At 36.1% G+C, this 24,180-nt stretch overlaps 8 protein-coding genes across 10 annotated transcripts; 7 read left to right on the top strand and 1 right to left on the bottom strand.

Annotated features, from left to right (window-relative positions):
- Window positions 1-435: 435 nt before the first annotated feature.
- On the top strand, window positions 436-1,330 carry LOC17881677 (late embryogenesis abundant protein At5g17165). Its single transcript, XM_006288825.2, has 2 exons — window positions 436-622; window positions 885-1,330. Exons 1-2 carry the CDS (start codon window positions 474-476, stop codon window positions 1,132-1,134), a joined length of 399 nt encoding a protein of 132 aa, XP_006288887.1. The 5' UTR covers window positions 436-473; the 3' UTR covers window positions 1,135-1,330.
- A 374-nt stretch (window positions 1,331-1,704) lies between these two features.
- Window positions 1,705-4,442, top strand: LOC17882902. The gene is made up of 5 exons (XM_006287408.2): window positions 1,705-1,980; window positions 2,544-3,024; window positions 3,115-3,300; window positions 3,384-3,542; window positions 3,624-4,442. The coding sequence occupies exons 1-5, from the start codon at window positions 1,867-1,869 to the stop codon at window positions 4,283-4,285; spliced, it is 1,602 nt and encodes a 533-aa protein (XP_006287470.1). The 5' UTR covers window positions 1,705-1,866; the 3' UTR covers window positions 4,286-4,442.
- A 478-nt stretch (window positions 4,443-4,920) lies between these two features.
- On the bottom strand, window positions 4,921-6,516 carry LOC17881765 (phenolic glucoside malonyltransferase 1). Its single transcript, XM_006286434.2, has one exon. It carries the CDS (start codon window positions 6,514-6,516, stop codon window positions 5,116-5,118), a length of 1,401 nt encoding a protein of 466 aa, XP_006286496.2. The 3' UTR covers window positions 4,921-5,115.
- A 1,942-nt stretch (window positions 6,517-8,458) lies between these two features.
- LOC17884308 lies at window positions 8,459-9,357 on the top strand. Its single transcript, XM_006288489.1, has 3 exons — window positions 8,459-8,845; window positions 8,920-9,054; window positions 9,151-9,357. Exons 1-3 carry the CDS (start codon window positions 8,459-8,461, stop codon window positions 9,355-9,357), a joined length of 729 nt encoding a protein of 242 aa, XP_006288551.1.
- A 4,035-nt stretch (window positions 9,358-13,392) lies between these two features.
- Window positions 13,393-14,609, top strand: LOC17882571. The gene is made up of 3 exons (XM_006288554.2): window positions 13,393-13,797; window positions 13,969-14,088; window positions 14,190-14,609. The coding sequence occupies exons 1-3, from the start codon at window positions 13,453-13,455 to the stop codon at window positions 14,391-14,393; spliced, it is 669 nt and encodes a 222-aa protein (XP_006288616.1). The 5' UTR covers window positions 13,393-13,452; the 3' UTR covers window positions 14,394-14,609.
- A 1,054-nt stretch (window positions 14,610-15,663) lies between these two features.
- LOC17883530 lies at window positions 15,664-17,042 on the top strand. Of its 3 annotated transcripts, none has more exons than XM_023780413.1 (4): window positions 15,664-15,887; window positions 16,000-16,134; window positions 16,232-16,441; window positions 17,012-17,042. In XM_023780413.1, exons 1-3 carry the CDS (start codon window positions 15,729-15,731, stop codon window positions 16,439-16,441), a joined length of 504 nt encoding a protein of 167 aa, XP_023636181.1. In that variant the 5' UTR covers window positions 15,664-15,728; the 3' UTR covers window positions 17,012-17,042. The 3 variants fall into 3 exon arrangements, with proteins under 3 accessions (XP_023636181.1, XP_006286602.2, XP_023636182.1); XM_006286540.2 differs by lacking the exon at window positions 17,012-17,042 and adding an exon at window positions 16,544-16,753; XM_023780414.1 differs by lacking the exon at window positions 17,012-17,042 and adding an exon at window positions 16,523-16,753.
- Window positions 17,043-18,985: 1,943 nt separating this feature from the next.
- LOC17884505 lies at window positions 18,986-20,157 on the top strand. Its single transcript, XM_006286711.2, has 3 exons — window positions 18,986-19,451; window positions 19,567-19,701; window positions 19,799-20,157. Exons 1-3 carry the CDS (start codon window positions 19,095-19,097, stop codon window positions 20,003-20,005), a joined length of 699 nt encoding a protein of 232 aa, XP_006286773.1. The 5' UTR covers window positions 18,986-19,094; the 3' UTR covers window positions 20,006-20,157.
- A 605-nt stretch (window positions 20,158-20,762) lies between these two features.
- LOC17882084 lies at window positions 20,763-22,117 on the top strand. The gene is made up of 4 exons (XM_023780412.1): window positions 20,763-21,144; window positions 21,257-21,391; window positions 21,489-21,698; window positions 21,817-22,117. Exons 1-3 carry the CDS (start codon window positions 20,845-20,847, stop codon window positions 21,696-21,698), a joined length of 645 nt encoding a protein of 214 aa, XP_023636180.1. The 5' UTR covers window positions 20,763-20,844; the 3' UTR covers window positions 21,817-22,117.
- The last annotated feature ends 2,063 nt before the right edge of the window (window positions 22,118-24,180 follow it).

Raw genomic sequence — 24,180 nt, 5'->3', positions numbered from 1 at the left:
TTGATTATTATCAAATTTCTTAATTTAATTGTATATCTAGAATTTTAGTCCATGAATTCTAGCCTTTGATTACTGTTTGAAATTCATTCATCTTCTACTTATTATTAACTGTTGAAATGTATGTCAAATTTTGCTGACTTGGCCATGTTATGTCTTCCTTCAAAGCAAAGAAAGAGCAATCGTTAGTAATCATAATAATCCCTTGAATTTGTAAGATGGGCCTATTTGTTGTGAAAAGCCCGTTAGAGGTCCATGCCTCGGCTGAGACACATTCACCGAGTTAACGGCGTCAAACGAAAGACCAAACGGTGACGTTAGATTTGACTTTTGAGTAATTGAGAGGATTTTAAGAAGAAAGTAACGGAGCACACATGAATCGTATGGTATGGTGTGCTCTTAATATAATGTCTCCTCCCATCTCTTCCATGCTAATTATTATAAAACATGTACACACTCAACCTCACAACTACTAAATGTTTAGCTCCCATTCTCTCTCTCTTCTCTTTCTCTCTAGAACAGAGTGGATGGCAGCTAAATCAAAGAGCGTTGTGGCCATCGGGAAGCACATGCTCAACGGTGTTCGTTCAGGCCCCTTGGCACCTGGGGGTCTCCTCGCTTCTCGGTATGTCTCTTCTTCCAACTCACTCTCAATCCATTGTTCTTCATTTCATAAGTATCCTCTTTTAAATTTCTGGATTGAAGATGTAGATTTGTCTGGTGAGGTTACGTACCTAGTCATGTTTCTTGTTTTGTTCATGTGGCTCCCAGCTAGCCTACTACTTATCTTAAACAGTACTTTGCTTTTGAGTATATGTGGAACAAACCAATATTATTAATCACATTATCTAGCCGCTAAAACAAATAATTGTTCTCCTCTTGAACAGGAAAGATCACACATCGGCGTATGATAAGAACGTAGAGGAAGAATTGCAATCGAGTAAAGTGCCTGATGACTTGATAAATCCCGACTCTCACAAATATTGGTCTCCTCATCCTCAAACAGGTGTCTTTGGACCTTCCCCGTCCTCCACGACAGATGAGACTAGCTGCAGTAAAGAGGACTCAGTGATGATGGAGAAAGCTTGGTTCCGTCCAACAAGTCTCGAGGATTTAGACAAGACTCACCATTCATAGCAAAAAAAAAGAAAAGAAAAGAAAAAGAGGTTCTTCCTATATATGCGTTAAAAACAAAAATTCGAAATGTTAAAATAGATTGAAGTACAACTGTTCGTGTTATATTATGTGTCCGAAAGAACAAATTTCTGGACCTCTGGTAGTCTGGTGTTCATGTTGTTGTATAAGTGTGAGTTAATGCTTTTGGTTTGCTTTTTCTGTTTGTTTTTTGTTTTGAAAATTACTTCTTTTCTTTAGATTTGTACAAAACTAGTCCATGGCCTAACCACATTTTATGCTTTCATCTGGGCTTTACAGTATTGAAGCCCATGAATATGTGTCCTACTCCAAACGGCGGATGACCAAGCGTTGAGCGAAAAAATCATGTTTTACATATACTGACCCCAAAAAAAAATGCCTAAAATGCTCTAAAAATACAGTAATTTTCTTATTACAGTGTCCTTTTCCAGGATATATCTTTCTTACTTTGGCAGATACAATACAAGGGACAAAGCAAGCCGGAGGGTCTGTAATAAAACCAAATTAAGTATTAAAATTTTCAAAATTCAAAACATCCGCTCCAACGGCCACACTTAGGGGATTCGATTCAATGGGAAGTGAGGTATAAGTACACCATAGCCTCACATCTTTAACACTTCATAGCAAAAAAAACATCTTGTTTTCTCTATCATTTTCATTTTCCTCTCCCAACAAAAACACCCAAAAGAAACTCTCTCGATTTCAGCGCCGGAGATGGATTTCCACAGCCTTCTCAGAAGAGATCTTCAGTTTCTCTGCAAGAGGAACAAAATCCCAGCTAATATGACCAATGTTGCCATGGCCGATGCTCTCGATGCTCTTGAGATCGTAAGTCTTCTTCCTCTATTCGCTTCCATTTCGTTTTTGGATCCTGAATCTGTAGTTGTTTAGGGATTCATTTCTATCATTCGGATAGAAATCGTGCGCGATTGCTTTGGTTTCATTTAGTGACGAAGATCGAACAAGACCGAGAAATGATTTTTGTTCGATTTGAGATTTAATTGTTCTGTTCGATCGCTGCCTTAATTGTATCGTTTACCTCAACCATTACTCTGACTTGATCTGTCACATCAGGCAAGAGCCAGAAATGTTTTTGACTTTTAGATCTCAATGTTTTTTGCTCTAGTTATGGCTGCCTTGCTCATCGATTAACTTCAACCTATGTTGATGCTTAGTCTTATTCTAAGAATGGTGGATGCGATTGATCCTCATAAATGTTTATATAATTGCGTTTACATCGGCTGTTTATATCATTTTTCTCTGAAATCAATTTTGGGAGTCATGTGTTTGGTCTTGAGTCATTTTGGTCAATGCTTGTGGTTTCATATAACGCATTTGGAGGTTTAGTTCCTACCACTAATGCTTTGTTTCTTTTACTGTCGGATCAATAGGTTGAAGGTCTTGATGAATACATGAGTCAATCCGTGCAGTCTCCAACTAGTGTAGCTAAGCAACCGCCAAATACTGCTACTAGAGCAACTCGAAGAAAGACTACAGTGAAAGCTGAACCTCAGTCGACTTCACTGATGGTGTCCCGTTCTTGTCGTTCGACGAGCAAATCTCTTGCCGGAGAAATGGACCAGGAAAACCTTAACAAGAACGTTGCTCAAGAACCGAAGACTAGCACTGTCAAGTTTGAAGCCAATGTGCCCAAAACGCCTGCAGCACGAAGCACAAGGAAAGCTTCAGTACCAACTTCTTGTGCTAAGAAGGATGATTTGGTCCAGTCGGTGTATAGCACTAGGAGATCAACCAGGCTGTTAGAAAAATGTATGGCTGATCTGAGTTTGAAGACTGGAGAAACTTTGGATAAGCCTGCCAAGAATGAAGTTACAGAACAAAAAATATCTGTGCAGGAGAAGAATCCAGCTGGTTAGATACTATGCATTTTCTCTTTTTCTATGCTTGTGCCTTAATCAAATAAATTGGTTGATATGTGATGAATGTTGTGGTAATATGCAGGTTCAGAGGCTGAAGTTATCCCAGGTAGAGATTTAAGTGTTTCTATGGAACAAGTATGGGAGAACTTGAAAAATGTTAGTGACCAGGTAGTTGGAGATCTTGAGGTATATGTTGATATTGCTGCTATGGATGCAAACACTGAGGTCAACAAGGAAGAGATGAGTGAAGTTAGAGCTGATGAAAAAGGTAACGCAAGCATGTATATACAATCAATGTTTATCTTTAGTTTTCTTGTTTGCATTTCTAAATGTTGCAGCTCTCTTTCGCAGAATGTGAGAATAGCTTAGTCAAAGTAGACAAACAAGAAGAAACTTTGCAGGCTATGTGTAAGAAGAAGAATGACAGTGATCAGGGAATTGGAGATCTTGAGCTTGATGTTGATTTTGGTGCTATTCCTGTCTTGGAACATGCAAACACTGATGATAATGGTATAGCAACAAGTATAAAAATAACTGGCCTTTACCATTTTCTTGTTTACACTTCTTAATCAAAATGTGTTGCTTTCGCAGAGTTCAAGAACGTTTTAGCTTTGGGCAGTTCAGTAGACGCACAAGAAACAGAACAGGCAATTCAGGAGAATGGCGCTGAACCTGAGAAAATCAACAAGTTCGATGAAGAAGACACAATGGTGAATGCTGGTGATTCAGAAACTGAGGCGGAAGATAATTGTGGTGTTGACTCAGACGGCACTATCTCTGAAGCTGATTCGAACCAAGCCGTATTGGGATCTGATATTGCCGATGAAGAGATGACTCTTTCGGAATCAGAAGGCTCTGTTGCCAGTGCTCCAAATTCTCCTCCTCTTCTTGAAAAGGCTGAAGTCAAAACAACTCCGTTATCTCCATTTGCAGAAGAATCAATCTCAGTTCAATTTCCAAGACCAAGCAAATCAACAACTCCATCAAAGAACTCGGCTCTGAAGCTGGTCGATGGCGAGAACAAAGAGAACAACATGGAGATAATGATGAGGGTGGATGTTAACAATAATGAGAATGGAGAGAAGAAAGGTGAAGAGGCTAAGAAGAAGAAGAAGAAGGTCAGGATCGATGAAGAGAACTTGAAAAATAAGAGCATTAGGCAACTGACGGAGATACTGAAGAATCTTACTATAAAGGACAGTAAGAGAACTGCGTTGCAGATATTGCCTGGTAATAATCAGACTGCAGAATAGAGAGAGAGAGAGAGGCAGAGTTGACTCAAAATGTGCTTGTTGTTGTTCTTGTTGTCCGATCAGACAGATAAACGAAAGTGTTTCCTTTGTTGACACTTTTGGTTTGAATAAAAAACTCAATTTGGAAAAAAGATCTGTGTTTCATATTTTCTTTACATTACATGTTGTTGTGATTGGACAGAAGCAACCAAGTGTCTAAGCTAAAGTAATAATCTCCAACTACTCTTTTAAGTCCCGGTTTGTTGAAATACCCAAATCGTTGTTAGAGCTGTTCTAGAGGGTTTCTTCTGATCAAGCTACGACCAGTAAGGAAACTCTTTGTTTTTTTGTTTTTGTTTTTTTGTTTTTTTTTTAATTGAAAATAATAATATTTTTAGGGCTTTCTTCCTGAACCTTTGAGTACCCAATTAAGTATCTGAATGACATAACATAACATAACATCACTACTCGAGAGTTGATGACAAATCTTGTATGAAGAAGAAGAGTTATAACAGAATCGTACGTAAGAATTTATTATAATTAGAAAAGATAGATAGAGAATAGAGATTTTTTTTTTTTTTTTGACGAAAAAAACAAAAAAAGATAGAGAATAGAGATAGACGGAGAAGCTTATCCAATAAGTGAACTGGTGTGTATGTGTTGCGACTCCCGTCTGAGTTTGCTACGGTTGAAGTTTTGGGGACTGAAACCTCATTTTATCATCTTCTTCTTCAATAACTTGAAAGTTACAATTTCCCCTTATTCATACTTATAGCCATTATCCACACATAAGATCGATATAGTTTTCTTATATTACTTTTTTTTTTTGCTTGTGAAGAAAGAAAAGTGATTTAAACATTTAGGCCGTTATGAAGCAAATCAATGAGAGCATCCATTTCATGTTTCTTGAGGGAGAAGCCAACCTCCACACCTCCATTTCCATCTCTGTTCTCGGCCAGGGAAATCGAGTCGCTTTGATCAATTGACACAACCACCACTTTCTCCGGTCTGCCCCACCCGAAATCCAACCGGTATACTCCAAACCGGGTCGAACCCGAAACGGAGAGAAGTTGTGCGCCTGGTGGAATAGTCGCAAATGCTTCCAAAAGCTCTGGGATCTTCCATGCTACACTCTCGTCCAATGCCTCGACCGAGTCACTAACCAATCTCGCAGCAGCCAAAAACCCTTGTTCCCTCACAAACGTCTCTGCCTTTGTGGGTATTTTAAAACAAGCGGAAATGCAATTGCCAAAATAAGTCGACGGAACCGGTGGATCCATGAGGCTTCGACAATCCACCGCAAATCCGTACCCGACTGGTCTATCCAGATCACCGCCTCTGGCTTTGATTAAAGCCGTCCAAGCGTAGGAGAAAACAATCACAAACGTCGATAAGCGAAGCTGCTTGGATGACGAGGAAACAGAGGATTCTCTCTTGAGCCGTTCTCTAAGGTTCTGGATATCTTCTCGAGTGAGACTGAAAGTGTATCGAACGACGTCAGGATCGATCTCCGGCGACGGCAAAAGCTTTAAACTTTTGGGATTTTCTGGTTCTTTCCCGCCGGAGAATTTTTTGCCTAACGAGTGCCAAACGTTTAAGACCTCTCTATCCAAATCCGTTGGACTTTTTATGACCGTACGATCGTAAACTGGGGTTAGATCCAGTGGTAGGGAAGTGTGTTCTTCTTTACATGTGTGAGCCCATGATTTGAGAAACGTGGTTGTCGTTTTTCCATCCAAAACGGCATGGTGTGCGTTTAAGCCAATGCAAAACCCTTGGTTTGGAAATAACGTGACTTGGAACGACACGGCGGAGGCTGAGTCTTCGGAGACACGTAACTCGGGGACTAACGGGTATAGCTCTGTGGAGAAGAACGGTGTGTTGCCGGATAGACGAGAGAGATCAGCGTTTGACTCGGCGACGGTGAATGAAACGGCGTCATTTGGCGAGTAGACTATGTTTGGTTTGGGGTCAACTTGTTCCCAAACGAGTTTGCCAGCCAGTGGGAGATAGTGAGAGAGGGATGAGGAGAGAGAGGTTTTGAGCTTGGGGACGATGACTGAGTCGAAGAAAGGGCGAGTTGCGTGGGTGAGTCTGTAGAAGATGACTCGTTTAACCGTGTGGAGTTTGTACCATTGAAGGTCGAAGAAGGTGAGTGGGAGAGTGAGGGACTCGGACGAGTCAGAGTTCGAAGGGGTGACTCGTGCTACCTCGATGATATTAAGTGATGAAACCATTTCTTTGGTCACCATATTATATGTTATGAGATGTCATGACTCATGCGATGATGATTATATATGCGAAAAATGAATGACGTGTAACTGCATGAGACGGGTGGTTTTATGGTTCGTGTAATTAATTTCGTGGAATGTATGTAAAACTACAGACAATGACACATCCTATGTGTTTTTAATTCTCTGTCGCCACATATAAAGCTATCGGCGGGAAATGGTGGATGGTCCATGACTATTTGAAAGGGGGTTGTACTTGATTAAAGATCTTGGTGGGTTTTGTTTTAAATGAATTAATAATTTCGAGTGGTTTTAGAAAAGAAAAATTGGAACGAGCTATATTAAGAGAAGATGCTCGAGACGATGAACGTACTCGTGATCCTACCACTGGCCACGTTAAAATCAAGTACAAAATATCACAAACCTAATTTTTTTGGATGGACCACCTTCTAGTAACATGACTAGGGAGTGGTTGGCGGATCGAAGTAGAAAGCTTCTATAGAAACTCAAGGAGGATATAATTAAGGTCAGTACTCAGCAATTCAATTAGAGAAAAAAGCTTTATTTTTTGAAGAATATCTATAACTCTAGTAATAAGATTGAATCATTGTGTGTTTACTTGCTTACTTATAAAAGGTTGTAGAATTTTGTAAGTAATGTGAGAGAGAGAGACTATAAGTGGATGATCTAGCAGGAAGCTATATTATATAACGTTTCTAGCTTGGGGGTATCCGAATGGGCCTCTCGTGGAGTATCAGACTAAGGCCATGAATTTCGCTGGAGAGTCTCTGCAGACCAGTCCCTAAACCCAATCCCCTAGTAAATATTGTGAGTGTTACTGCAAGTGAAGCAGCTAAATGGAAGTTGTACATCACGTTTGGCTAGAGAGTTTTGTGATGGGCCTCTTTTTGAGTAACCGCGGTGATACGTTCTGTAGGGGACCTCGAGGAACCACGCCTCCTTTCCCAATTCTCTTCATGACCAAGTGCTAAACCAGAATCTTATATCTACTTATATTAGTGGGAGGTATATGAGTATTCTGTCTAGTCTTCTTGTTGTTTATCTTGTCAATATCCTAGTTAAGAAAATAAAAACAATTAATCTTTATGCCTGAATTGTAGATGGTGTGCATTGTTGACCATAGCTAGCAAAGGCTAATTAAGATGCATTCAAGTTATAGTTTTCATATGTTATAAAGCTACATATAATTAAAGTTAGTGTTTGATAATGATAGATCCTAATGTGCGTATGTGTGACCTAGGAAGTGAATATATACATATTGGTGACCTATATATGAGATCTCAGACTCTCATGTAATATCATTTTTTTTCATTTTCACATAGAGACAACTTCGTCACTATGCATACAGATGAAGCAAACATTGTTAACATTAAGTGACTATAAGAATTGGTTTAGGTGGGCTGTCTGCCGTAAAACATTATTTCATTTTTTACGAGAAGTCCTAAATACGAAAAGTGATCGCATGGCATGGCACAGCCGTAAAAAACTGATAACGTCAAGGGATATGAGTTTCGAAAATTGTCGTATTTTAGGGTTTCTATGTTTTTCCGAACATGGATCCTGAATTGCAGAATTCGAGAAGGTTGTGCATTTCGATTAACATAATCTCGACAGCAAAATTGAACGGTATAGGCTAATATATAAAAGTATATATAGAGAAGCAATATATAGTTGAAAAGTGGTCTTGTGAATGAAAAAAACTTCCATCAGTACTTGTTGGTCTCTCTCTCCAGCTACACGCTGAACCATGAGAACCGATTGATCATTTTTCCCGTTTACACACTTAAAAAGAAAGTCGTAAAGATACATTGGGCCTTTTCGTTATCGGGTCTATTTAAGCTGACGTTAGGACATGGGGAATTAATGGCACTAAGACCGTAACAACTAACATATCAACATGTGTTTGTAATAATTCTAGGGTTTGTTAATTTCTCCGACGTCGATGACTACTACTACCACACGAAGCAGCGGTGTGACGGTGAAACAAGCTTCAGAGACGGACTTATTAACAGCGGGTGAGGAGAAGTTTGACTCTAATTGGTCGATGAATAAACACAAGGTTGACGAGGGAGACGACAGAAACATTGAAACAGAAAGCGAAACCGAGAGCGAAGATGATGGGGTATTTGAAGGCGAAGTAGGCGATGGAAGAGTGCCATATGGGAAATACATAGGGTTAGATGACACAGTAGAACCGGAACCTGAGTGGGATGTGGACAGCTTTGATGGCCGCGAATACGAATCAGATCCTGAGATTCGTGGCAGCTTTGCTAACGAGAATGCTTACTTGGAATACCGCGAATACAGGATCCAGGCTTTGAAGAATCCGGTACTGCATTTTTTCTTCCTTACAAAAACTATATGAAATATACCAAGTCTCTGTTTCACCTTCAATTTTTGTAGGGGTTTTTACCAGATCCGTTCAATTTCATCGGCGCAATTCAGGATCTTGATGAACCGGCTTTTAGTAACATGACTTATAGGGAGTACTTGGCGGATCTTGCTTCCTTGTGCGTTAAGAAACTTAACGACTATAAGGTCAGCACTCATCATTTCAATTAGAAAAAGCTTTGTTTTCAGAATATTCAGCACCAATAATAAGATTTATCATTGTCTTTTTTCTCCCTTTTTTAGGGAAACACTGTGGAATTTGTTAGTATTGTGAGAGCCACTACAAATGGTGGAGGACCTCGTTGGAATCTGTACATAACGTTTATGGCTAGAGAGTACCCGAATGGTCCTCTCGTTGAGTATCAGGCTAAGGCCATGAACTTCGCTGGACAATCTCGACCTCCCTTTCCCATTCTCTGCAGACCAGCCCCTAAACCACTGACAAATTAAATTTTGATGTTATCTCTGTTTTACTCGTGATTCTTTACTCTTTATTTTTGTTTCGATTTGGTTATTTGTTTTCTCTACAAATTGCAGCTTGGCTAGTGAAGATAAGTATACATTGGTGTGATGCATATAATTTGGTGGTTCTCCTAATTTTAGTAACCTAGCTAGGTCTCATTTGGCTGTGTTTTCTTGGATAGAAAATAATAACTTGTAGAGGCAAAGTTTTGTTGTTAAGTCAAAAAACTTTCAAAAAGCTTGCTATAATAACAAGATTTGGATGAATAAATGAGAAACTTGTTGTTGTTTTTTTTTTCTTTTTCTTTAAAATGAGATTTTTGAAGTAACGTCCATAAAACTGACCCGCATGCTAGATAGCCACTACGGGATGGTGTGATATAGGTTATGCTAATATGCGCTTCAACACAGGCTAAAGTATATATCTAATTTGTTTGATCAAGGAGACAAAGAAATATATTCATATTTTGTTTAGATAGTTCATAGTTATGGACTTACGTAACAGTAGTAGAGACGTAAAGAGCACCCACATAGTTCAGATACTCTCACAACATAAAAGTCTGGAAGGAAATTTTGTGGAATTGGTGAGTTTTGTGCGACTTACTGTAAGTGGGGGAGCTCATTGGAAGGTTTATATAACGTTAATGGCTCGGGAGTATGAGAATGGGCCTCTTGTAGAGTATCAAGCCAAGGTGATGAGGTATATTGGACATTATAAACCTCCCTCTCCCATACTCTGCCGACCAAGCCCTAAACCACCACCTAACCTTACATGCAACAGTACGTGGTAAAGGTAAAATTGATTAGTATATAATATACTAATCTTCTGGGAAAAGCCCTTGACACGAATACTAAGATGCATTCACGGTATAGTTTTCATATGTAAATTAATCTACAAGTCACTGTTTGGTGGGATCAAGTGTGTATTGACGTATCATGAGGTCCTTCATGGACTAATCCTTTTTTTCTAAACCTTAGATATGTATAAGTCAATCTTTTACAAAGTGAAACACTGTGCTGATTTTGTTTGGGGGACACACAGTACTAAGATTGAGATGATATACGTTTATATATATACTTGATTCTTGATCAAATTAATTTGGTTAAATTCTCTTGTCTCTTTAGTTGAAGATTGGCTCGCAAAGACTATGATGGGTTGAAGTTGTGCTGAACGTTAGCTTGTTCAAACTCCTCATGAGTAGTCATATATTACCATGAAGTCACACTTTTAACCCACCTTGCCAGTTGCCACGCAGAGGATCTTCCTTTCAGTATTCGATTTATTTTGCGTATGTTTCACGTTTAGCCAATTCTATATAGTATATGGCTTATTTTATTGCAAAGAGTGCACTTTTAACCCACCTTGAATCATCTTTTCTTACCGGAGCCTTAATTACTCTGCTTACTATGGTTCTCATCTTTTCATTAATTTAGGGGGAAAAAATTGTAAAACAAAACTTTGGGTATCGACGTATCGTTGATACAAATTAGTATAGTTAGCTAACCCATACGGTCTCAAACCGATTGAGTTGCTCTTAGCGGGCCGCATAAAAGAAGGTTTTTTTTTTTTTTGGACAATAAAGAAGGTCTTTTGTTAAATTGGCCAAATACCATATGTACTTGTGACTTCTTGTGAAATTATTATTTTACAGTTTGGTGGAATCTCGGAATTGTGTCTTCTAGGGTTTCTTCGTTTCTCAAAAATGACTACCGTACTTAGCGATGAATCGATGACGAAACGAGGTTTGAAGAAGGATGTATGGGCGTTAGAAGAGGACGGCGACTCTTGTTCTCGCATCAAAAAGCAAAATGTCGAGGAAGAGGAGGAAGACGACGATAGCAGCGACAGCGAGAGCGATAGCGATAGCGATGTCGGCAGCGACAGCGAGTGGGCTCAGTATAGCTACGTTTCGGAAAGAGAACCAGAGTGGGATGTCGATAGCTTTGATGGTCGCGAATTCAAAATCAACCCCAGAATTCGTAAGATGTATCCCAACCAGGAACTTTATGACAAATACTACAACAACAGGCTTAAGGCTTTCGAGAGTAAGGTATATATATCATTATATTGTTTTTTGTTTAATCATTGGTGCGTGGTATTATCTATTCAAGTCAACCTCTTCGCTTAGTACTGCTCTCGTTTTTTTTTTCTTTTTTTCTTGCAACAATAGATTTGTTCAGACTAATTTTACGTTGATTTAACAAAAAAATGATGTTGTAATATAGGGTTTTCTTCCTGATCCTCTGAGCGGAATATACAACCTTCATATAGAGAAGCAGAACGGTGAGATGGATTTAATTGCAGATCTCGCTAATGTGTGTATTAAGAATTTCAACGAGTCAAAGGTTAGTTTGTTGAAAGATTTACTTATTATTTTTTTCAGAAGAAGAATTTTGGGTCATTTGGATTTTATAATTTTTTTATACACAGGAAAAGACTTTGGAATTGGTAAATGTTGTGAGGGTTAATGTAAGTGGATTAGCTAAATGGAAGTTGTACATAACGTTCATGGCTCGGGAGTATCCTGATGGGCCTCTTGTTGAGTACCAAGCCAAGGTGTTACATTTTATAACGGAACCGGAGCTTCTTCCTTTCCCAATTCTCTGCAGACCAAGTCCTAAACTAAAAATCTAGTTCTATATGTATCAAGGGTATTATATTATTCTTCTGATCATAGCCATGTTTCTGCCAAAATTGTAAGGTACGTACGTAAACTAAATTGCAGTGTGTTAGGTTGACGACAAGCCAAGCCAGCAAAGGGTATTATTATTATTAACTAAAACTTGTTTCGTAACATGTAATTTTTTTTCTTCAAAAAATAGTAATCATTGTAGTGTATATTCTTATTATTATTTATTTATTTATTGTAAAAAAGTACGATACTAGAGATGAGAAAACAAACTGAACCCAATGAAATCCTTATTGATCGAGTCGAAAAAGATTAAATTTTGTAATAATCCAAACGGTACAAGTTTACATCAATAAGTCGAATAAAAAAGTGGCTATGAGTTTGTTGGAATAAGGAATCCCCAAATTGAATTTTGTTATAGTTAGGGTTTCTTCGTTTATTTTGTGAGTGGGCTCCGGAGTGGAATGTCCATAGGCGATAGCGATGGTCACGAATTTAAATCAATGCCAGGGTTCGTAAGATGTACCCCAATCAGGAACTTTAATTATGACCAATACTACAGCGACAGGCTCGAGGCTTTCACGAGTAAGCTAACTACTATTTATTCCTGGTCTGTGTATATATAATAACTACGTACAGCTGAAGTTAAATCACTTACTTGACTAAGAATATATCCTTCAATTTCATTGGTTTTTTAAACCGTAACAATAGATTTGTCTATGTATCATGTGGTCTCGGTGGATTAAGCTACAAGTTACTATTTGGTGGAGTCAAGTGTGTGACGTATCATGTAAAGTCTATATATTATTACAAAGTGAAAAACTGTGCTGATTTTGTTGGGGGGCACAATACTCAAATTTGATGAGATGATACGTTTATACATAAATTTGGTTAATATCCTCTTCTCTCTTTAGTTGAAGACTTGAAGATTGGCTCGCAAAGACCATATATGATGCATGCATCCGTTGAAGTTGTGCTGAACGTTTGCTAGTATAACTCCCACTGCGTCTATCACATAGTATTATAATGAACTCTTTGCCATATCATCTACGACATCTGCCACTAATGATCTTCCTTTCATTCGATTTATTTTGCTTTTGTTTCACGTTTCGCCATTTTATATTGGTCGGCGAGACTTTCCAACAACCTAACGAATTGCGGCTGAATAAAAAGTTAGAAAACAAAGCTTTGCACATACATGTTCGTCGAAACAAAAGATGGGAATGCATTTCCATTGCGGCTAAAGATATGCTTACAAAACTGTTGGGTCTATAGTGGGACGCATAAAAGAAGGTCTTTTATTAATGGGCCGGAGCCCAAGTACAACAATTTTAATGTAAGGTGAGGGTATAACTGCAAATACTTGTTGTGATGACATATCAGTTTAGTTGAATCTGTAATCCCAAATCGGAATTGATCTCTTCTAGTTCTAGGGTTTCTTCGTTTCTCAAAAATGGCTACCGTACTTAGCGATGAATCGATGACGAAACGAGGTTTAACGAAGGATTTATGGGAGTTAGAAGAGGACGCTGACTCTTGTTCTCGCATCAAAAAGCAAAATGTCGAGGAGGAGGAGGATGAAGACGACGATAGCAGCGATAGCGATGGCGATAGCGATGTAGGCAGCGACAGCGAGTGGGCTCAGTACAGCTACGTTTCGGAAAGAGAACCAGAGTGGGATGTCGATAGCTTTGATGGTCGCGAATTCAAAATCAACCCCAGGATTCGTAAAATGTGTTCCAGCCAGGAACTTTATGACAAATACTACAACAGCAGGCTTAAGGCTTTCGAGAGTAAGGTATACATATATATATCATTATATTGTTTCTTGTTTAATCATTGGTTTTAAGTCAACCTCTTCTTGTCTTAGTACTGCTCTCGTTCCTTTTTTAGTTTGGTACTTGCAACAATAGAATTTTTTTCAGACTAATTTGCTTTGTTTTAACAAAAATATGATTTTGTAATATAGGGTTTTCTTCCTGATCCTCTAAGCGGAATCTACAACCTTCATATAGATAAGCAGAACGGTGAGAGGGATTTAATTGCAGATCTTGCTAATGTGTGTATTAAGAAATTCAACGACTCAAAGGTTAGTACATGTAGAATGATTAATTACTTAAAAAAGAAGAAGTTGAATATGACTTTCGTGTGTTGGATCATTTGGATCTTATATATATATTTTGTACACAGATAAAGACTTTGGAATTGGTGAATGTTGTGAGGGTTACTGTAAGTGGACAAGCTAAATGGAAGCTGTACATCACGTTCATGGCTCGGGAGTATCCTGATGGGCCTCTTGTTGAGTACCAAGCCAAGGTGTTACATTTTATAACGGAACCCGAGCTACTTCCTTTCCCAATTCTCTGCAGACCAAGTCCTAAACTAGAAATCTAGTTCTTCTGTTGGTCTTCTTCTTGTTCATTGTGTCTATTTCGTCATGGGATATAGCCTATAGGGGAATTTTTGTTGTCTGTCTGTTTCTGCCAAAATTGTAAGGTAGACATGTATTTCAAATTTATAACTATTAATGTTTCTGACTAAATTGCAGTGTGGTATGTTGACGACAAGCTAGCAGAGACTGAGAAATTATATTTTACTTTCTTAGGGTCAGCGAGAAACCATGGGTCTTTTTTTTTTTTTTTTTTTTTGTCTTTCTCGTCAGCAAATGAACCGATGGTTTAAGACAAAATGAAGAGAATACGTAGTTTGTACTATGATGTGTTGTAAAAAAAAAGAATATTAATTTGAAATTATTAGTTTGCACACAACTTTAGTTCTTGTTAAACACACAAAGAAATTAAAAAAAAAAAAAAGTTCACAAGAGCAGTCTAAACCTAGGGCCAAAAAACGAATATTCGTCTAAACCCTACCCAAAATAAATTAATAACCTTTCTCGTCTTCACGTGTTTCGCATATAAAATGAGCATTTTTCTAATAACATTTGGTTATATATAATCCACGGCCCATATATACTTTCCAAGTTGCTACTGAATGGCACATATCATTAATGTTTTTGGCATCCGTATCTTCTAGTTGGAGAATTCTCCAAAATCACGTTCAGGGACATTTCTAGGTTTTGTTCGTTGCTCTGCGAGGACGATGACTACCATGATAAGCTGCGATGTGACGGCGAAACGAGCTTCAGCGTCGGACGAGGACAAGGAAGACGACGGAAACATTGAAACCGAAACTGAAACTGAAACTGAAACTGAAAGAGAAACCTCAGGAGTATCGTAATGGGCCTCTTGTTGAGTACCAAGCCAATATGTACATGCACAAAAAATGTTAAAGAGTGTTTGGAAATTGGAACGACATATATTAACATAGAAAGAGTGTTTCGTAAGGGTCTTTATGCGATACTATATATACACGCTATATTGAATTTGGTTAATGGTAGACTTTGTTGCCATAATTAATACTCATTACAAATCTGCTGAACCTTAAATATATCTAACAAGTCACGAGACTTATTTCTTCTATACTTGAATTCGTAGCCCAAATACTCGTTAATATCCGTCTTATTAACAAGGCCCAAAAGTAAAAAGGTGATGGCATTTAACCACGAGCCATGAAGTTTGGGTATCAGGAATTCCGATAATGGATCCCCAATCAATGGATGTTCAGACGGCGAAACGAGATTCGAAGGCGGAGGAGGAATCTGCCCCTCCAGTCACGAAAAAACCCAAACTTGAAGAGGAAGACGACGGTTATAAAATCTATGTGGGAGGTATGAGGTTGAAAGACGTGCCAGATGAGGAACCGGAGTGGGATGTGGACAGCTACGACGGTCGCGAATACCAATCAGATCCCGAAGATCGTAAGTATTTCTCAGACGAAGACGAGTACAATGAATACCGTCTTGACAAGCGCGAGAAATTGGAGAGTAAGGTAAATGTGTTTGTTTTTTTTTTGTTTCTTTGTATCATTTTACAACAACGATTTTGCATTAGATTACAACAAAAGAAGATGATGAAATGATTCTTTGTGTTGCTTTTCCCAGGGGTTTATACCAGATTTCGCAAACGGAATCCACAATTTTGGTAATCTGGACGAACCAGCGGGTAAAAACAGGACTATTAATGATGAGCTGACAGAGCTGGCTTCCGTGTGCGTTAAGAAATTCAACGAGGAAAAGGTCAGTGACGAGTCTGAATAATGGTCGTAATGTGATTTTGAATCGAAATATATATGTATATATGGATCCCACTGCTATAACATATAATGTTTGATAGGGAAAGTGTGTGGAATTGGTGAGTATTGTGCGAGGTAATATAAGTGGGGGACCTCATTTGAAGGTTTATATAACGTTTATGGCTCGGGAGTATGAGAATGGGCCTCTTGTAGAGTATCAAGCCAAGGTGATGAGGTACGCTGCACATCGTAAACCTCCCTCTCCCATACTCTGCCGACCAAGCCCTAAACCCACATCTAAACTTACATAGGTAATATTTATTTGCTTTATTTTGTGCAAGTGATTTGAAGAGAGGAAAAATGATGTGATGCGAGAAAATTGAATTCCCTAGATGGTTATCTGTTATTTACAGACCCTTATAAATTGAGGCGGGAGCTTGTGAAGCATGAAGACATATTCAAGTTAGGCTCTCGATCTAGTTTATCTGAATGTAAGCGGAAAGTTGTGAGTTACAATTATAGAGTTTAGTGTTTGATGCTATGTATCTTATCATTTGGATTATGAATTTGGTGACTTTGGTTACAGTAGTAGTCGAATGAAATGGAACCGGTTTTTTTTCTAAGTAGGCCTCTAGAAACGGTAACTCACCGTTTTGACTTTGAGGGTGTTTATTGGATTCAACATTTTGGATGATTTTGTGGAATTTTGGGAATTTCATATTTTGAGAGATTTAATTGAGTTTTTAAGATATTTGGTGGAATTGTTAGTTTTTTTTTATATATTTTAAAAGGGAAAAACTACATTGTGATTTGGTGAGATTTAAAGGAGAAACTTTGGATGATTTTGGGATACTTTTAAAAACAAATAAAAGGAATGTTAGGTTTAACATTTCTCCTTCCATGGAAGAAGATGTGAGATGCCACCAATCATGCTTTCATGAAGGTTAATGGAGTTAAAAAAAGAAGAAGAAGATAGATGTTGATTTTGATTGGAAACAACTTAACAAAAGAAGAGTAGTGCTCACATGTGATGGTGATTAGTACATTCAGTGGCCTTTCTCTTTTTTCATTATGTACCAACAATGGAGGATTCGAAGATAACGTATGAACTATTCCACTTGGTAATCCAAAGAAAAATATATATGATAATGCGCTTTTTTTGTAGGAAAGTCTAATACCCAAGAATTTATAATATATTAATCTTCCACGTAGTGATAGAGAAGTACATTTGAGTTTTGAATAGAGTCAATTTTCAAAATTTAATCCAAAAAACATAATTGGATACTTTAAAATCGGATATTTAATTGAGTTTGTATGTAAATTAAATACTTCTCCAACGGATTTTTGGTATAATCCAAGCAAATTAAATCTTTTTAAAAGTTTCAAAATATTAATGTTAAAATTTTAAAATGTATAAAATATAATAAATATTGAAACTTTTAAAAGGTTCATATATTATAAATATTAGAACTTTTAAAATGTTCAAATATTATAAATATATACAATAATTGATAATTTTGCAACGGATCAGAACATATATTGAAATCATTGATAGTTTTGTAACGGGTCAAAATATGACACATCACTATTTAAGTTTTAAACCAAATATTTTGTAATACCAAATCTTACATAAAATTTGATTTCAAATTATATGTAAAAGTTATTCACTTTTAGGGGGTGTTATTGGTTAGTGATTTATAGAGAGTTTTAAAGACTTCAAATGTTATGTAAAATCAGTTGTTATTCTATCAGGATTTTATTAAACTCTTTTAAAGTTTGGTGTTATTGGTTACTGATTTTTAAAAACTCATTTCAAATCTTAACAAATATGGGGTTATTGGATTCAGAATTATATAAAGTCATTAGAAATTTTGAGTTATTCAATTAAAACAAAAGAATCTTTGATTGTTAATAAATTAAATTATTGTGTTATTGGTTTATGATTTTAAACCCTTTTCTTTATAAATTAAAGTCATGGAAAGTATTATCAAAATAGAGAGATTGTTGGAAAGACTTTACAAGATTATAGAAATCAAGTCAGCAAGATTACTAAAAAAACTCTATAACAATCTTTTAGATGATTTCATTTACATGCAATCTATGATTTTATTAAAGTCATCTAAATTCTTTATAAGTCACAAACCAATACCACCCCCTTAGTGAATTACGGGTTCTAAATTAGATGACTAAATCAATTTTTTTTTAATACAAAAACTTATTAACAAAATATACTATTCAAATATTGATTAAATCAAATTTAATATCAATAATTTATTTCGATACACCATATGATGTATCAAACTATGTAAATTACGGGTATTTTACGTCTAAATTTGTTAAATTCACGGTTATATAGTAAAGCGAATTATGAATAATATTTAAAAAAATGTAGTCTATTTTGGGTTGGTATGTCAAAACATGATTTTATCAAAACTTATGAATATATTGGGAAATCAAATAATAAACAAGAACACAAATTATCTTCTATCTTTTTCTCTATCATGTTCATCATTACCAACTTAAATCTCTGTAACCGAACCGACTCTCGGTGAGTTTTGGACCATATCTCCATCAACAGAGTTATTAAATTTATTAAATAGCAGTAAAAAACTTGTGAATAAAAAAATTTCAATAGAGAAAAAGTAAGTCTATTGAATAAATAAAAAAATGCTTCCTTCCATATTCAAGCTAGACCATCAGAAACCATTGGTTAGTTTGAGTTTGATACGCTCCGTAAATAAACGGGCCGGAATAGTCGTTAAGTTATTTGCGTTTCGAGATGGGTTTGAACCATATAATACATGGCCCATATTTTCTTTCGAAAATGCTACTGAATGGGCATATCTGTAAATACACAGCAAACGAGCATCATTAATCTTGGTACTCGTATCGTCGTCTAGTTGGGGCAATTCCCAAATCTCACAAAGGGACCATATCTAGGGTTTGTACGTTGTTGCGAGGACGATGACTACCATGATAAGCTGCGATGTGACGGCGAAACGAGCTTCAGCGTCGGACGATAACAAGCCTAAAGTTTCGCCGATGAAAAAGCAGAAGTTCGACGAGGAAGACGACGAATACATTGAAAGCGAAACCGAGAGCGAAGACGATGGGGTATTTGAAGGCGAAGTAGGCGATGGAAGAGTGCCGTATGGGAAATACATAGGGCTAGAAGACCCAGTAGAACCGGAACCGGAGTGGGATGTGGACAGCTTTGATGGCCGCGAATACGAATCAGATCCTGAGATCCGTGGCAGCTTTGCTAGCGAGAATGCTTACATGGATTACCGCGAATACTCGATCCAGGCTTTGAAGAATCGGGTACTGCATTCTTTCTTCCTTACAAAACTATATGATATATACCAAAGTCTCTGACTCTCTGTTTCACCTTCAATTTTTATTAATTTAAAAAGTCTATTTTTGTGTGTGTGTTTAGGGGTTTTTACCAGATCCACTCAATTTCATCGGCAATGTTCACGATCTGGATGGACCAGGTTGTAGAAACATGACCAATAGGGAGTACTTGACGGATCTTGCTTCCTTGTGCGTTAAGAAACTCAACGACTATAAGGTCAGCACTCACTATTTCAATTAGAAGAAAAGCTTTGTTTTCAGAATATTCAACTCTAATAATTAGACTGATCAATGTCTCTTTCTTGCTTTCTCAGGGAATAACTGTGGAATTTGTAAGTATTGTGAGAGCCACTTTGACTGCAGGATCTAGATGGAAGATGTATATAACATTTATGGCTCGGGAGTATCCAAATGGGCCTCTCATTGAGTACCAGGCTAAGGCCATGGATTTCGCTGGACGATCTCGACCTCCCTTTCCCATTCTCTGCAGACCATCTCCTAAACCCCTTATCTATCACTAATTAATTAAGACATACATTTTGCTCAGTGGGAACAACTTTGTAGTTGTTTTAATTTTCTGAAGACCGTATGTAGTTTTGGAAGATTCTCTTGTTTTGAATTTCTAATATTTTCAAATTCATTATCATCTCGATTAAGTCAAAGCAATATAATGTAGTGAAACTATATCAAACTAGGTTATATTTCATAGATAAAGAACACTTAATCAACAAATGAATATATATATGTAAAAAAGAAGAAAATGAATTTCGTGTTTGGGTTCTTTTGGTATTTTATACATATATTTTTTTCACAGGGAACAACACTGAAAATGGTAAATGTTGTGAGAGCTTTACTAAAAGGGGAGAAGCTAATAATAAGGGGAGTATCGTCATGGGCCTCTTGTTGAGTACCAAGCCAATATGTACACGCACAAAAAATGTTAAAGAGTGTTTGGAACGACATATTAGGATGGAAGGGTAAGAGTGTTTCATAAGGGTCTTTATGCGATACTATATACATTACACGCTTTATTGAATTTGGTTAATGGTAGACTTTGTTGCCGTAATTAATACTCATTACAAATCTGCTGAACCTTAATATTTTTTTTTTTTTTTTTTTTTTTTTTTTTTTTTTTTTTTTGTCATCGAACCTTAAATTTGTCTTGTACATACATATTTTACAAGTCACGAGACTTATTCTTTTAAACTTGAATTCGCATCGTAGCCCAAATACTCGTTAACATCCGTCTTATTAACAAGGCCCAAAAGTAATAAGGTGATGGCATTTAACCACGAGCCATGAATTTTGGGAATCAGGAATTCCCAAATTATCTATTTACTAGGGTTTCGCATTTCCGATAATGGATCTCCAATCGATGGATGTTCAGACGGCGAAACGAGATTCGAAGGCGGAGGAGGAATCTGCCCCTCCAGTCACGACAAAACCCAAACTTGAAGAGGAAGACCAGGAAGACGACGGTTATAAAATCTATGTGGGAGGTATGAGGTTGAAAGACGTGCCAGATGAGGAACCGGAGTGGGATGTGGACAGCTACGACGGTCGCGAATACCAATCAGATCCCGAAGATCGTAAGTATTTCTCAGACGAAGACGAGTATAATGAATACCGTCTTGACCAGCGCCAGAAATGGGAGAGTAAGGTAAATGTGTTTGTTTTTTTTTTGTTTCTTTGTATCATTTTACAACAACGATTTTGCCTCAGATTACAACAAAAGAAGATGATGAAATGATTCTTTCTGTTGCTTTTCCCAGGGGTTTATACCAGATTTCGCAAACGGAATCCACAATTTTGGTAATCTGGACGAACCAGCGGGTAAAAACAGGACTATTAATGAGGAGCTGACAGAGCTGGCTTCCGTGTGCGTTAAGAAACTCAACGAGGACAAGGTCAGTGACGAGTCTGAATGATGGGCGTAATGTGATTTTGAATCGAAATATATATGTATATATGGATCCCACTGCTATAACATATAATGTTTGATAGGGAAAGTGTGTGGAATTGGTGAGTATTGTGCGAGGTAATATAAGTGGGGGACCTCATTTGAAGGTTTATATAACGTTTATGGCTCGGGAGTATGAGAATGGGCCTCTTGTAGAGTATCAAGCCAAGGTGATGAGGTACGCTGCACATCGTAAACCTCCCTTTCCCATACTCTGCCGGCCAAGTCCCACCCCCACATCTAAACTTACATAGGTAATTTATATTTGCTTTATTTTCTGCAAGTGATTTGAAGAGAGGAAAAATGATGTGACGAGAGAAAGTGAATTGCCTAGATGGTTTTATTTAATTTTGAGTATTATCTAAATTGCAGACCCTTATAAATTGAGGCGGGAGCTTGTGAAGATGAAGACATATTGAAATTAGGCTCTCTAGTTTATCTGAATGTAAGCGGAAAGTTGTGAGTTACACTTATGGAGTTTAGTGTTTGATGCTATGTATCTTATCACTTGGATTATGAATTTGGTGACGTTGGTTACGGTAGTAGTCGAATGAAATGGAACCGGGTTTTCTTAAGTAGGCCTCAAAACGGTAACTCACTGTCTTGACCTTGACAGGATGTATTGGATTCAACATTTTGTGGAATTTTGGGAATTTCAGATTTTAAGAGATTTAACTGAGTTTTTAAGATATTTGGTGGAATTGTTTGGTTCTTTAGTGATTTGGTGAGAAATTAAGGAAAAACTTTGGATGATTTCGGGATACTTTTTAAAACAAATAAAAGGAAAGTTTGGTTTAAACATTTCTACTTCCATGGAAAAAGATTTGAGATGCCACCAAGCATGCTTTCATGAACGTTAATGGAGTTAAGAAAAAAAGGATAGCTGTTGATTTTGATTGGAAATTACTTAACAAAAGAAAAGTAGTTCTTACATGTGATTGTGATTAGTACATTCAGTGGCCTTTCTCTTTTTTATTATGTACCAACAATGGAGGATTCGAAGAAAACTTAATGAACAATACCACTTGGTAATCCGAAATAAAATTATAATGTGGTTTTTGTAGGAAAGTACGATACACAAGAATTTACAAACTATTAAACTCTATATTAGTAAAAAAAATACTTGAATACGGTTTTAGTTAAAAACTTTAAAAAAAAAAAGGGATAACTGGAATTAGAGGATAAATTTTTACAAATTTGTCTATATATGCATCTATACTATTAAAGCTGAAGTACACAATGAATTTACACTATAGTTTCAAAATGAAATAATTATCATTTAATATTTAACAATAAAATCACGATAATTTAGTGATTGAGATTGAATAAAGTTATTTCTTTTCAAAACTAAATCTCAAATCAAATATTCTAAAATATTAACTACCCCATTTTTACAGCCTATATAAACCATTCCATGTTTTCTTAGTTTATATTCATTTCAAAAGCGAGACAAAATATATATCTCACAAAACAAAGCATGAACTAATACAAATTTTCACACCACATGCTTTCATATCGTTTTTAATCAATGTTTACTCATAATATTTTACTTTTTGTGTTTATTTTCTTTAAAACAACTAATTGTAATCTATTTTTTTGATGTAGTAGCTTGAGATTTTGAGTTCTTTTGGAAAACTACGAAGATCAACAACATCCTCCCCAATAAACCCAAAAAACGTGGTATGCATTCGAAGGTTATTTAGTCCTACTTCTTATCATCATATATGTAAAAAAAGTTAAATAAAATGGTTAATATTCCTTTTAAAAAATTTTCCTCTAAATTACATGGTATATATATATATATGCATTTAAGATTTTATCGCAATCGTTTATTTGTAGATTAAATCTTGATCGTTAATCTAAATTTTCAAAATATCTAAAAGATTTTATAGATATTATAATTTTTATCTAAGGAAATTTATTAGATGAAAAATCTCAATATATTATGTCTTCATTACTATTCCTATACGTGAATTAAATATTTCCTAAACTATTTAACTAAAATCATTTATATTTAAAACGTTTTTTTAAAGTAAACAAAAGAAATTAAATTAATATTTGTGCATCTTTTTTTATTCACAAACTTCGTATTAAAGGTTTTAATCCAATTTAATTTTGAAAACATTTAATTACTTATTATTAAAAAATAGCACTCCTTTTCTTTTAAAGTTTTATAATATATATATATATATAAGTATTCATTATTTCCTGAATAATTTAAAGTTTTCAATTAATATATGTGAAATTTATAACCAAAAGGTGCATGTAAGGCTACTAAGGAATAAAATTTAAAATAAATTCAAATTTATTTTAGTGGTTTTATTGTAACTCTTAAATTATTTTCATTGTTATAAAAGAGAAAATAAATTTGAAAAATATATACTTAAATATTTTTTTGAAACATAAGATATGCAAGATATCTTAAAAGATCTTATGTAACTAATATATTTTTTAACCATGAATAAAAATAATATACATTTTATGAAATAAAAAATTTGATTGATAACATTTTTTCTTTAAAAACTTATAAGAAAAAATCATTTTCAGAAACGAAAAAAGGAAGGAAATAAATTTCAACTAATATTACCTCTTTTACTAACCGATTTTAGATAAAAATGATAATAAATTTAATTTTGGTAAGCATTTAATTAATTTAAACTAAATTTTAAAATATTAAAATAGCATTACTTTGAAAGATATTCTGGTCATCTCTTAAAACAGGTCTCTTAATCGGGT

The sequence above is a fragment of the Capsella rubella genome, unplaced genomic scaffold (genome assembly GCF_000375325.1).
Source record: "Capsella rubella cultivar Monte Gargano unplaced genomic scaffold, Caprub1_0 scaffold_6, whole genome shotgun sequence".
Taxonomy (NCBI): Eukaryota; Viridiplantae; Streptophyta; class Magnoliopsida; order Brassicales; family Brassicaceae; genus Capsella; species Capsella rubella.
The sequence above is the reverse complement of the archived record's forward strand: the minus strand, read 5'-3'. Positions and strand labels throughout refer to the sequence as shown.